This window comes from Diabrotica virgifera, chromosome 6 (assembly GCF_917563875.1).
Source record: "Diabrotica virgifera virgifera chromosome 6, PGI_DIABVI_V3a".
Classification (NCBI taxonomy): domain Eukaryota; kingdom Metazoa; phylum Arthropoda; class Insecta; order Coleoptera; family Chrysomelidae; genus Diabrotica; species Diabrotica virgifera.
The window spans coordinates 85,662,581-85,677,910 of record NC_065448.1 but is presented as its reverse complement, the minus strand read 5'-3'; the positions used below and the strand labels follow the sequence as shown (position 1 = coordinate 85,677,910).

The following is a 15,330-nucleotide window of genomic DNA, read 5'->3' as shown; positions in this document are numbered from 1 at the left end:
ATTTCCAGTGCCCCTTCATTAGGAAAATGTTGTAAAATTTAGATTTTTTTATTTTTGATATTCAATTACGCCCTCTAGCGGTGGACCCACAATTATGAAAATAATTTCCAGTCTTTTCCTGAGGCAACTTTTGTTATAAAATTTTTTATTTCAAAGCTCTACTATAAACGGTTCCTGAGATATGGCCGAGAGCCATTCTTATTGGGACACCCGGTACATTTAATAAACTCGTGAGAAAAAATGTTGATATTTCACAAACAGAAAACCGCTGATCGGCACGAAGAGTAATTATATTTTTGCCTCCCGGGTGCCATATTAATTTAATTTTGACAGCAGGTTTGTATGCCCTATCAGGCTATGTACGGATTGACTGACAGGTTGTTTATGTTTTTGCTTTTGCTTTTTGCATAGAAGAGTGGGTGGGGGCTTTTTGTTTGCTGATTGCTGAACAGAACAGCCAGGGTTACCATGTCTAGGGATTTTCCCCGAATCTAGGGATTTTTTGAAGCTTTTGGAGCTCTGGAGGGATTTTTTTTGAAATCTAGGGATTTATTAAACTGTGCTGGCGCCATTTTTTGTTGTTATTAAATATCTTTTTGTTAAAATATTATTAATATTGTCATTATTTATTGTTCCCTGACATAAATATTCCTAAGTAAACATTAAAACATTACCTAATCAATGATTAAAGTGGATTAAACATAGTGTTTAATAGGTTATAAATTAAATTGACAGCTGTCATCTGTCAATTTCTTCTTTTTTAGGTCAAATTAATACGATTTAGGGATTTCTAGGGGAAATTGAAGCTCCCGTCTAGGGATATTCTGAAATTTCATCTGGCAACCCTGAGAACAGCTGAACTGAATTCACAATCACAATAACACACAATAATTTACAGGAATTTAACCAAATGGAATATAATAAGGAGTTTAATAAAATGGAAATAAAACAAGAAGTTAGTGAGAATAGTTTTAAAATAGAAATAGACGATAATGAAACATGTTATGATCCTTCTGATACCATCAAAATTCAAATTAAGGAGGAATCCCTGGGTGAAAATACATTATATGATACATTTATTTATTCAGACCTAAAGAGATATCCTATAAAGACGGAAATACAAACAGATGAAGTTAAACTTAAATCAGACGAAGAAGAAAAACATTCAGATATAAAAGGTAAAAAGAAAAATAATTTCTATTTGGCTTGTATTTAACAGAACATCAATGTAAAGTCGATTATGATCCCCCAAACGTTTATCTTTTGCTACAAAATATCACAAGTAGAGCACCAAAATGTTAATACCAAATTATTTATTTTGTGAGCGCCAAAGTTTTGAGTTGTGAAATTTATCTATTTTAGCAGCAGCTTATTATTGTTAACACCACAAATCTTACTTGAACACTGAAATATTTGAAGACCAAAATAACCAAGAATCGGTATTAAAATAATATATTTAAGCCCCAACAACATAGGTGTACAAAATTATACATTTGAGAACTGAAATTAAAAACATCAGTAGATATATTCTGCCTGCAAGGTAATACATACTTATAAACCAACAAGAACTAGCGAATGTAAAACTAAAAATCTTCTTCTAAAGGTGCCTATCTTCTAGAGATGTTGGTGACCACATTGACCCATCTTATTCTATTCACAGCAGCTCGAAATAGATCAGTTCACATTAGACCAGTCCACTTCCTAAGATGGACCAGCCAGCATATACGTCTACATTCAGGGTTTCTCTTGCCCTCACTCTTTCCTTGTAGAATCAGCTGTAGAAGTCTAACCTCTATTGATACAAAATAACACAGAAAACACCAGCATAAGTGCCGGTGCAAATTGATCCTAAGCGAACACAACCTGGCACCGGTGAGGTGCGTAGAGAGTTCTGCGCATCCTAATATCAGTGAATACAGTGCCAGGTCTAGCATGCGAACGTTTATCATCAGCGTACAGTTTTCTGGTGTCGTGGGATGCGTGACTCAATTCTCAGTTGCGGTTTTGTTTTTGAGATGGACGTAGAAAAGCTAATAGAACTCGTTCGGAATTACTATTATTATAAACAACACTGATTGTGATAGGATTGTCGTTGCAAAAACTGCTTACCTATTACATATATTTATATCTTGTCTACATATTTTATTTTTAAGCATGAACAAGCCTGGTATGATGACACATTTTATTTGAGGGTTGTGCGATATTCACAGATATGCTTAACGGTTTTTAATGATAATGTTGTGTAGATTTAAGAAATGAATGATATTTACAAAATTTTTATACCTATAGAAAAGGGATTACACCATCATTTGTGACATTGTATTTCTAGGCCTGGATCCCGTGTACCAACAAAATGTTGATTAATAGCAAGCTGAAAATTTGTTAATAGCTTAACGGTGTCTCGTCAGACAAACTTTGATGTACGGGAACACTGAAACAGGGGAAGTTTTAATTGTGGAACAGGTTAAAAATTTGGAACGTCAGACTACAAAAACGTTCCATATATTTTGCCGGACATACCTTCCAATTGATTTGTTACCATTTCATTAAACTCTCATGGAAAAATTAGACTGGTGTTTATCACTAACTGGGCATTTTAATGAGTGAAACAGGAAGAACATGTCAAATAACAGGAATCATGTTGGTTAGTAATAGCAGTCTGATTTTTGAATGAGAGTTAAATGATAGGGTAACAAATCGATTGGTTGTTCTGTCTGACAAAATACATGGGACGTTTTCGTAATGTGACATTCCAAATTTTTAAACTGTTCCACTATTAAACCTTCCCCTGTTCCAGTGTTCCTGTACATCAAAGTTTGTCTGAATAGACACCGTTAAGCTACTAACAAATTTTCAGTTTGCCGGATCCAGGTCTATAAAATATGTTTTGATTTTAAAATAAAAGCTGTTCTTCATTTTGTGTAGGTTCATTTAATAAAAATAAAAGTTAAGTTTCTGTAATACTTAAGAGGTGGCATTTCGAAGACTTGCATCATATTGAAAAGATGTACCGCACGGCTCTGTAGTTAGTGTGGCTTTTGCCAATAAATCAAAGTTATGCGTTTACAAGAGCATATTATTTGAAAAATAAGGAGTACCATATGTGTCATAATTATAATCTCCTGTATACAGATCAAAAAATTTATTTTATTTTTTTTTATTTATTAATATTACGGGAAAACCCCATTAACAGTTACAATTAACAAATAGTAAAATGTAAGATGTATGTAATATATTGAGAAAAAAATATAATAAAAAAACAACAAAAATAATTCAACCTGCAACAATGTTCAAACAACCAACAATTAACATTACAACCCTAAATTTATAATTAAAGTTTTACACTAAACTAAAGTATTAATTATTCTATGAAATTGATTCTATTCAATTGAGCCCTGAACCCACTCTCAGACATATCAAATATTTCCAAATGAAGTTGGTTAACATATCTCGAGTATCTTTCTATAGGCAAATTCATACCATAATTTGTTCGATGATAGGGTATATGAAAAGAAGAGTAGTTATGTCTCCCATTTCGTGTGACAATCTCAATGTTAACCAACTCCAACAATTCAGCACTATCAATTTTCCCTGTAACAATTTTATGCAAAAAATTTAATCCTGCACAGATTCTCCTTTCTGAAAGTGTTTTCAAATCCAGTTGTTTTTCCAGAATTGAATAATTATGATCAGAGATCCCAATATATAATTTGAATCCACAAAATCGTAGAAACTTATGCTGAACCTTTTCTACAGTATATTTATGGACAGCTTGGTAAGGAGACCACACCACTGATCCATACTCAAGTTTAGATCTGACTAATGAAGAGTAAAGGCTTCTGACAGTGTCAACAGAAAAATGTCTACAATTTCTCACGATGAAACCCAACATTTTGGATGACTGTATTGTGACAGAGTTAATATGATCGACAAATGTTAAATTTTTGTCGAAAATTACTCCTAAGTCTTTTATTTTTGATACAGTTTTTAATGGTTGCCCACACAGTTCGTAAGAAGTGTCATATTTTCTGGAACCCTTAGAAAAACTAATTAGACAACATTTTGATATATTTAGGTTTAATTTATTAATGTGACACCACTGCGTTAATCTGTCAAGATCGTCCTGCAGCAGTTGCTGATCAGTTTGGCACTTCATTATTCTGTAGGCTTTGAAATCATCAGCAAAAGCGAGACCTTCACTGTTTTCAAAACAATCAAAAATTGAGTCCACCAACAGATTGAAAAACATTGGGGACCAGTGCCCCCCTTGGGGAACACCAGAAGTTACACATATTGCATCCGATTTAAAAGCACCTATTTTGACCATCTGTCTACGCTCTGACAATAAACTTTTGATCCAACCTACAGCCGAAACATCAAACCCTATATCAAATAATCTCCTGAGAAAAATATTATGGTCTACTTGATCGAAAGCCTTTGAAAAATCTGTGTAAACTGCATCAACTTGCTTGAATTCTTCCAAAGCTTTAATTATTTTTGATTGATATGGTAACAGATTAGTTAGAGTTGAACGACCTGAACAGAAGCCATGCTGATTCTTATTTATTAGCCCACGACACATCCAGTTTAATTGGTCGCTGATAATACTGTCAAAAAATTTTATAAGTGATGATTGAATGCATACACTCCTGTAGTTCGTAACATCGTTTTTGTTCCCACTTTTAAAGATGGGCGTGATAAAACTATCCTTCCATTTTTCAGGAAAAATTGAGGATCTTAAAGACTTATTAAATAATAAACTTAGTGGAACCACAAGGGTACATACACAATATTTTAACAGGCTACTTGGAACACCGTCGGGACCAAGGGTATTTTTACTAGGTAAAAGAGATATTTTTTCGTATATTTCTTTTGTAGAAATACCCGAAAACTTATAGTTTTGGTAAATATTTGTGGGTGTACCAAGGTCTAGTTTGTTCTCTGGGTTACTTGGGGTGTACACTGTTTGGAAGTACTTTTTGAACAAATCAACAATCTCTTGCCCATCATTTGCTTTATCCTCGCCGTATATTATTGTTTGGGGAAGAGAATGGTTGGTCTTTAAGTCCTTTATGTACCTCCAAAAGTATCTAGGATTTGATTTGAATTCTATATCCATCAATGAGATATACTGAGACCAACAAACCTCCCGAACTTTTTTGCATTCTGAACGCAGTCTAGTAAAAATATTGAGGTCAGCCTGAGATCTGGACTGAGTATAGGTGTAGTGTGCTCTCCTTTTTTGAGAAATAAGCTGTCTTAGTTCCCTTGAAAACCACCTAGGATAAGTGCTGGTTTGGTATTTTTTCACAGGTACAAATGAAGCAATACCAACAGCTAAAATTTCATAGAAGTAATCAACAGCTAAATCTAAATCAAGACGAGACAAACACTGCTCCCAGTTAATTCCAGCTAAAAAATTATTTAAACCCACATAATTGGCGTTATTGAAATCATAGTACAGATCCTGGCAGAAGAGGCTGTCGTCTACCTGTTTTTTGTGAATATTTCTTAAACTACACTCATAACTAGCATGATGTAAACTGCTGTTTAGAATAGAGTCATTTCCTAACAGTACCTCAACACTTTTATCGTTTGTGAACATAAGATCCAAGAAAATATTTCTGCTGTTAGGAATACTTATCCTTTGAAATAACTGAAGAAAACCAAAAGTTTGGGCAATATGGATAGCTGAAGAAGTTCCAGGACACACAACCTGCAAACCATATTCATCGTTTGACCATGTAGCTTCGGGAAGATTATAATCTCCAAAAATATAAAAATATTGTGCTGGAAATCTTTGTAGAACATCCTCTACTGTTTCACAATGAGATGTGTCTACTAATCCAGGCATGTTTGGTGGAATATAAACTCCCGAAATGATAAATTTTGATGCATTGTACTCACATGAAATAAACAATTGTTCCACGTTTTGATGTGATATGTTTATCATTTGGGACCGAATAGATCTTCTGACGTAGATCAGTACACCACCACCACTCAATTTTTGACTTGTTAAGATTGACCTATCACTACGATATAAGTTAAAATCTACACATTCTAGTTCACTGTCCAAAAAATCACTATTTAGGTTACTTTCAACTAAAATTATAATATCATACAAGCAACTACTCACAGCCAGTTTAAGACGGTCTATTTTGGTTCGCAGACCGCTGACATTTTGGTAATATATTGTTAATGGGGTGGTTAAAAGTTTTCCTGGGTAATCTGCCTTTTAGGTATTAGGGAAGGGACGCCTTTAATATATTTTATGATCAAATCCTCACCTTCATTATTTCTCTGTGTTAGCTCCTCTTTAACCGCTTTGTATGCATCCTGTTGCATTTTTGTGTAATCATACGCTATTTTGTAGGAACATGACTCCATTTGTAGCTTCTTTCTAGAACGAAGAGCTTTATGTATAACTTCAGAGTTGTTGCAAATAATCTTAAGTGGTCTTTTCTTCCCATCATTCTTTTTCCCTACAAGGACAACTTTGACTATTGCACTCTTGTCATTCTCACATCCCAACTTCTTAAAGATATCTATTGCTATATTGGTATCATATGCTATTTTATCTTCTAGCTTTGTATCTATAGACTCTTGAACATTATACACCATAAGGTTTTTAGAGCGTACAAATCGTTCATGGGCCTCGTAAAGTACTTCCTCTGTATTTAGCATTGGGGACGATTTTAACTGCTTGATCTCTTTTTTAAGGCCAGCCACCTCTTGCTGGAGCTCCTGGACTTTTCTGACCACCATGGGCGCTGACTTAAAAGCAGTACGACATTCCACACAAAGATATATAAGGTTCCTTTTTTGTAACACCACAGCCCTCACTTCTGAGCTGGAAAGGCCAGAACATCCTTCTGACAAGTGGAACACAACCCGGCAGCAATCGCAGTATAAAGGTTTCTCCTCACCATCAATGGAGTGATTGCATATTGCACACAAATCTAAAGGCATGGTTAACCTCACTTTATGAAATCACAATGTGCAAAACTATCAGTTATTTATTCATTCACTAACAAGTACTTCCAGACAGCTTTTCTAACTTCAGTATCCACTATTGGTTCCTTTTATTTAATTAAAACTCAAAATTAACATGGAGCAAAAATAAACAACAACCCATTCAACATAACCTCACAACATGTATGTAAATTGTTTAGTATGTATTTCTAAATCCATACAATCATTGGAAAATTATTCATGGTAAAAAATATCTATTAATGACACTGTTATCGACAAAGTCGATCAATTTTAAACTTGTCATCATATATTTATTAGACTTTTGTTTATCGTTAAAAATTAAATGATGGTTGTGAATTGTATTTTTTGTGTTATTTAATATTTTAGCAAAACATAATCAGCAAAAATCTTATTTAAAACATGCGAACCGTTTTTGCAATCACAATCAATGCAGTGTTTAACTTATGCTTGTTATTATAAAGGTATGTAGAAATATAATACTCAGTGTAAGATATCTTTTTATGCACCCCGCTTATGATCAAATTGGATGTTTTCGAAAGTCATACCGCTACGACTACTAGGGACGTGTAAGATATTTTTAAAACGTTACTAGTTACATGTACGGAACTACCGTTTTTTAGTTGCCTACTCAATTCAGTACAAGGATCAGATACATCAGTATTTTGTAATCAGTATTTGTACTCAATACCACTGAGAACCGGTATCAATAGTAACCGTTACACGTTTCCACTTATTTTGCCCGTCTCTATTCGTTACAGCGACAGCCGACGGTCGGGTTAGCTTGTGTTTAATATGCGGCACGCTAGAAAAATAACTGCACAGGTCACCCGTCCCACCGGCGCAGGTTGTGACTCACTTAGGTTCAATATGCGCCGGGACTAATTATACACACACCGGCAAAATTAGCTGAACACCTTAAAAATGGGACATGTTTGATGTCACGAATTTCGTAAACCAGTGGTCTGATTTGAGTGACAGCTAAATATCAGTTTATACCGGGTGTAACAATAATAATGTGTTTTTTTTTTTAAGTTTGGAACACCCTGTGGAATATTCTAGCATATATAAAATATTAAAATTAAAACTCAGTTATAGCCTTAGGCTTTCTTAACATTTTTCTTTTTTGATTCATTTGCTTATGTTGGAAAATAAAAAAGTTATGGGCTTTAACAACTAGCCATGTTTTTCATCGATAAATCCTCATAGTAGGGGAGGAAAGTATGCTAAATTTGCAGTTACTCGAGCGTTATGGAGACCTATTGGATTGTGAATAGTATGTGCTAAAACCAGAAAAAGGTTAAGTTAAGTTTTCCATATATTGGGGACTTTTCATCTTTTAATTTATTTTCCATTTGAAACAATCGTTTTTTTCCGATTATAGCAGGATCCATCCATAATTCGAAAAAATCTGCAATAAAAATTGGGGGCTCCTATTTAAGATTTTAAATTAAATCCCCCACCCCACCTCCGTGGGGGGACGTGTTTGGTACCATTCGATAGATTTTTCAAATATATTGAATACATGTATTTTGCAGTTTCACGACTTGATGTTCATTTCGTGAAATATCGTATCTAAAATTTTTAATTTACCCCCAAGCGAATCGATTTTTTAGATTTCTAAGAATAGATTTTTTTCTCGGTCCCTCTTAATGAATTCCCCGGTGTTAAGAACCAATATATGGTATAGGTACATTTATAGGCTACAAGGTTTCTCCCCATGTGATAATCTGACGTGCCCGAGTAACTGAAAAAATCCCCGCTTGGGCTCCACTACCATCATTATCTGCTTAGCCTAAAGTAGCTAAACAAGCCTAAAGTAATTCCAGAGATGTATTAAATAAACAAATTAATAAGCGATGTCACAATGACGACCTCCCATGGATTGCAGCTGAACTAGCTGAACATCAGATCGAAAAACTGCAAAATACACTTATTCAATATTTTTGAAAAATCTATCGAATGGCATCAAACACGTCCCCCCACGGAGGTGGGTGGGGGATTTAATTTAAAATCTTAAATAGGAGCCCGCAATTTTTATTGCAGATTTGGATTCTTTATGTAAAAATAAGCAACTTTTATTCGACACATTTTTTCGAAAAAAACGATTGTTTCAAATGGAAAATAAATTAAAAAATGAAAAGTCCCCCAATATATGGAAAACTTAACTTAACCTTTTTCTGGTTTTAGCACATACTATTCACAATCCAATAGGTCCCCTTAACGCTCGAGTAACTGCAAATTTAGCATACTTTCCTCCCCTACTATGAGGATTTATCGATGAAAAACATGGCTAGTTGTTAAGCCCATAACTTTTTTATTTTCCAACGTAAGCAAATTAATCAAAAAAGAAAATGTTAAGAAAGCCTAAGGCTATAATTGAGTTTTAATTTCAACGTTTTATATATGCTAGAATAGTCCACAGGGTGTTCCAAACTTAAAAAAAAACACAGTGTTATTGTTACACCCGGTATAAAATGATATTTAGCTTTCTAGCAGCAACAATATTATTACAACGATATTCTTAAATAATAAGGCTATAACAAACTAAAAGAATCACTCAAATCGGACCACTGGTTTAGGAAATTCATGACATCAAACATGTCCCATTTTTAAGGTGTTCGGCTAATTTTGCCGGTGTGTGTATTATTAAACTATAAACAAGAGCTGCTTTGGCTTGTGTTGGTCGCCCCTGCTTTCTTTTTTATTGCTAGGTTTATTGCTAAAAAACATAGAAGGGTTTTTTTGCTTCATAAGGTGGTGTAGCATATTTAAGCTGAATGGTCATGCCAAGACATGCTTGCACATACAGTAAAAGCTCCTTTACCGAAATATTTTTAACCGAAACAGCTGACAGTTTCAATAATTTCTCATCAATAAAAAATAAATTTATATCGCAAATGGGAAACAATTCGATGTTAATCTGTCAACATCGTCAATATTGCTTTCATACAACTAAATATCACAATTAAATATACATATACAACACATGTCTTTATTACTGTAGTTATTTAACTCTAGGATGCATATCATGGGAATTTGCGACCCAGAGCGTTTTTTCATATGATTTTGGATATAATTAGTGATGACTAGACTTAGTCAAATATGCAAATTGCATATTTTGCATATAATGCATAAAAAATGCAAAAATTTCCAATTTTGCATATTTTTATATAAGCGTGCATAAAGTGCATATAATTTTAAATTTTGGTTGTAACTATACATATATTTTTATATTACTGTAACAAATAGCTTGGAAATCTCAATATTTAATTTTGTTTTATAATCTCTTGGTACATATTCAAATTTTGGGTACCTGAATGTAGTACATAACTAATAAAAGAGCGGCTTATTATATTGTACACAGTTTTGTCACGTTTTGGTTACAAAGGTTCCAAAATCAGTGGTTATTGCCAGATTCTTTCTCAAGTGGTTCAAGTACTAGCTGGGTCATTTTTCGAAGCACTTAATTTAGAACCAACTATTATCGTAAATTTGAACAAGTTTTTCTATGTAATCAGATAAAAGCCATAAATAAGTATTTGTTAGAAAATTTTGAACAGCATTTGATAATTATTTATTGTTACCACAATTCAAAATAATATCAATTATTTATTTTTTAAAATACTTAAATATTTAATTAATTAGCTTAGTTAGTAAAATATATATACAGTATTTCTCATGATCATCTTTCAGTGCGTCACAGTTTTTCGATTTCTTTCTAACGCATTAAATTGTATGTGACAGAAAAAAAGGCATGTCGTTGATTACATTTCGTCGGTGACATTTTTATAACATTTATTCTAGTTATTCTAGTTGTCGATAGATGGCGCCATAATAAAAAAATATTTTTTTTAATTAGATAATAATATTACAAATATAATCTGTATAATTTATAAGACTATACAAATCAAAGAAAATATCATTTTATAAATGCAAGAAACACATTTGATTTGTTTTTATTCCAAATTGAAAATAAAATGTGACAACTGTATTATCACGGACTTACCCATTTTCCTATCATTTGTTACGCACTGAAAAATGATTATGAAAAGGACAATATGTTAATTAATACACCGTGTGGAGATATTGCAAATATGTTGTAAATAAAAAATACTGTACATAATTTTTTTTTAATTACATGCATATTTTCTAGATAAACGTGCATATTTTTGGGTAAAATACTGCATATTTATGAGCATATTTCATACCTTTTGATTTGAATATTTGCGTAAGTCTAGTGATGACTTAATGTGTTCCTCCATAGATATAGCTGCAAAATATCGTTGTCAACAGAAAATACAAAAGAAAATAGAAGATTTCTTTAGAGAATGTTCTTTAAACTTGTTCATTTTCCTTAATTTTATTGCTTTAATTAATTCTGTATTTCTTCTGTATTAATTCTGTATTTACATATTAAAGAAAACATTACCAAATCTATACTTAAAAAATTAAAAAATACTCATAGTATTTTTTAATACCAACTTTGACTGGGAATACTATGTAATTCAATACAAGATGAATACAAAAAACAATGTTATTTTTAATCGAAATTCTTATTATCTGAAACGTCCTCCCCCCAATTATTTTGGTTAATGGAGGTTTTACTGTATATTCCTTCATGAACATTGAACAATTACAAGTAGCTCGCACCCAATCATCTTTTTTCTTCAGCAAAGACAATTCACTTTCACTAAAACAGTGTACATATGAGGGTGTTAAAGCCAAAATGGTGTAAGTAATTTTTGTGAAATTATGTAAGCCTTGCTTTATAACCTTGAAAAATAGACCTATTTTCATCAGGAAAAGTGGTGTAAATATTTACAGTAATATAGTAAGTAATACAATAAAACTTACACAACTTTTTCTTTGAAGAGGTCTATATTTATCAAGATTATAAAGCAAGGCTTCAAAATCAGGCTATCAGTTCAAAAATATGACTTATACCACTTTGGTTTTAACCCATTCATATCTTGTAATCATAAAATTTGGTCCATGATTCGTCAAATGATTGCAATTCTAATGCATCCCCACTCAGAATTCTAAAATGAATTTTATCTTCGTAATCAGGTTTTTTAGGCACCCTCTTAGGCATTTTAGCCCACTGATAGGCATCTGTCTAAAGTCAAAGTTGGCTGGTCAAAGTTTTGCAGTTTATGTATATTTGTTTGACCATTCAGTTACTATTTCAGAAGTGATAATTAAAGAATGAGAAAGAATGTAGCGTTTGTGAAACATGTTACTGTCTTTAATACCATTGTTGGTGGCCGGTGTTCCAATTGCAGTACATAAATACCAATTCGGATTCTGAACAAACCATTCTTCTTTTAAGTATTTCAAGATTTTTTTTCATTTATCCAGAAAGGCTCGGGATGCCTTATTGAATATTTCACTGCCAAAACACGAAGACAACTAACTACTCTTCTGTTGCATTTTAGGAGCTTGCGTGTTGTGTGCACATGTGTATAATCCGTTCTTATTTTTTGGTGCGCAGTATTATTCTCAACCATTATTTTGGGGTTTGCATAGTGATCATTTAATCTTCCAGCTCATTGACTTTTATTGGATATAATTCGTTAATTTTGGAGATTTTTTAATAATTTCGATGTTCATGTATTGCTTTAGGTGCGGCTTAAACATTTACGTCAGCTTCATTAACATTTTAGGGGTTCATAAATTCTATTTCTAGTTGAGGTTTTTTGGTGTCCGTTTATTATTTTTGGTTGCCAAATGTTATTTTGGAGACAGTAGTGTTGGAAAATTCTCGAGAATGAAAAATCAGAGAATATTCTCGATATGGAGAATTTTCTGAGAATGAACCGTATTAAAAATCATGAAATTCTATACAAAATTATGAGACTAAACAACAGTGTTCTTTATATATAAACAAAATACAAAAACAACAGAGAACACAAAATTTATTTGATAAAAAAATGAAAGTTTCTTAACAACAAATAATGCAAGTAATGGATGTGGTGATTAAATCAGAAAAACATGAGGCCTCAGGTTAAGAATCTATTTCTATCATTAGCTCATCCTATGAGGGGATTTTATTTTTCACGAGTCGTCAGCTCAGTCATGGATTGGTCTACGTTTAAAGGGGCATTTAGACGGGCTAGTTTTTGAAGCAATATGTTGCCGAGAATATATGTTTGGTATGCTTCTGGCAACATTACAGCCATCTAATGAAAATATCGCCGTTTGGCTGAGCCATGTGGCCGAAATCTTACTGGTATTTGAACACTATTGCAGTGCCTGATGCGTTGCCGATAAAGTCGAACTGTTGTGGAATAATTTGCATGTTGCTCTGTATTTCCTCTTTATTTCCTGTACTCTGTTGAAATTTAATTTGGTTTTGTCAAAACATACAAAGAAAAGATGAGTATGTAGTCAAATGAAATCACAGTAAAGTTTATTAATGCAGTACATTTACGTCCAAAGTTGTGGAACTTGGCATACTTCTGGAAATATGAGACAAATGGAAGAGTAGTGCACCCTGAATAAATACATTAAACTAAAACTGTTATATATAGTATATTATATATAAATATCAATTGATAATGTTGAGATTGGTATTGCGTTTCTCGTGTTTGATCTTTCTTCTCTATTCTTGGTTCTATCATACAGTCAAACCCGCTTATTAGAATACCTTTTAAAGGAATATCCCAGCTTAAGGAATAGAAATTTGAGGTCTCGAAACGTTTCTACTAGCGACCAATGATCGGTTATTAGAATATCCAGGTTATAGGAATAACTTTGATTGACACGAAGGCTATTCCAATAAGCGGGTTCGACTGTATTTATTAATAGTTCGAAATCACTTTTTGACATTCTTGTAAAATTCTTAAACAAATAATTGTCTAGCATTATTTCCATAGTTAAATTACTCATTGTTTCGCGTTTACTTAGAAAAGCCGTATCCACATTTTCCGTTTTTCATTTTTCTTTGTTATGTATCGTCTTAGCACAAATATTCTCTTGAGAATATTCTCTTCTTACATCACTAGGAGACAGAGTATATAACTTGGTAGGTAATGTTGGGGCCCAATACAATAATTACTTTGGTGTTAATTTAAAACATAGCATTTTAATTTTATATCATCCAATGCTGGTTTCAATTTTATGATGAGAAGCTATATTTAAAGTTATAATTTTTAATACCCTATTAAAAATGATAATAGTGTAAAAGTTGCTATTGTTTTGGATATTAACTACTTGTTAACATATGGATTTTAACTAAAAACCTAATTAGTCCTTCAATAAAAAAAGGATTATTCTGCTCAAGTCAGTTCTCTCTTTTTCTCTGGTTAAGTCTCTTTTTCTTCATAAGGACTTGTAGGTCTTTGGCAGATAAGTAATATGGTGTCATCTGCATATCTGATGTTATTGAACCAATACCTGTTTATTAGAATGCATTTTTAATTCCATGCAAAGTTTCACTAAGAGTAGATATTGAACATTAGATGAGATAAATTCCAGCCTTGCCTCACTCCATGCATGAGTTTTATTTGGTGTGTTCACCTTCAATTTCTTATGTACTTCGAGGTTTCATGTTAAAATATCTGCGTTTGTCTATATCACTCCTCTTCTCTCCAATATCTTTTCAATTAGGTACTTGATTCCATGTCTGTCTTGGTTTTTTTCTTGAAATTTGATTCTTTGTACAAATATTTTTTGTTAAATATTATATTGCATATATGCAAGACGACTCTGTACCAGCCCATAGTACATAATAACGTCATTTTGAGGTGGCATAAATTTTGAATTTGGGTATAAGTGCTCTTAGTTTAATAATTAATTTTTGTACATGAATGTTCCATTGAAGGTAGGTGTCTATATGCCTATAAATATACCTAAATACTTTGAACTGGAATTCGTGCTGACATTTCTATATTGCTGGATTGTATGAATAAATTTTAGAATTTTAGTAAAATAATGTGACTAGTTGCAGATAAAAAAAAGTGTTGTTGATATATTTATTGTCAAAAAATTACTTTTAAATTAAAGAAAACTATTATTAGAGGAAAGTGAAATTCAACTTTACTTTTTAATTCTTACCAGATAAAGTCTTCATAATACACTTACTGCAGTATCATCTGCTAAACTCATATCTCCTAAACTTAAGTTATACATATAATTTATATAATATAGATATATTAAAAAATAATAATGGTCTCAATACTATGCCCTGAGGTACATATAATTCTCTCGTTTCTTCTAATATTTAAACACATTGAGTTTTGTTTTGAAGATACCTAATACTATATAAGTTCAAAGTAAGCAGGGTTGGCAAAAACCAAATTTTTTTCGAAAAAACCAAAAAACCAGGTTTTTTGGTCT

The 15,330-nt window shown here is 32.5% G+C and overlaps 1 protein-coding gene across 1 annotated transcript in view; it reads left to right on the top strand.

Annotated features, from left to right (window-relative positions):
- Positions 1-458: 458 nt before the first annotated feature.
- The window catches only part of LOC114342270 (gastrula zinc finger protein XlCGF8.2DB), a 46,932-nt gene continuing 32,060 nt past the window's right edge, over positions 459-15,330 (top strand). The window contains exon 1 of the mRNA XM_028293057.2: positions 459-1,178. Within this exon, the coding sequence (XP_028148858.1) occupies positions 911-1,178 (268 nt within the window). The 5' untranslated portion in view covers positions 459-910. The remainder of the gene's footprint in view (positions 1,179-15,330) is intronic.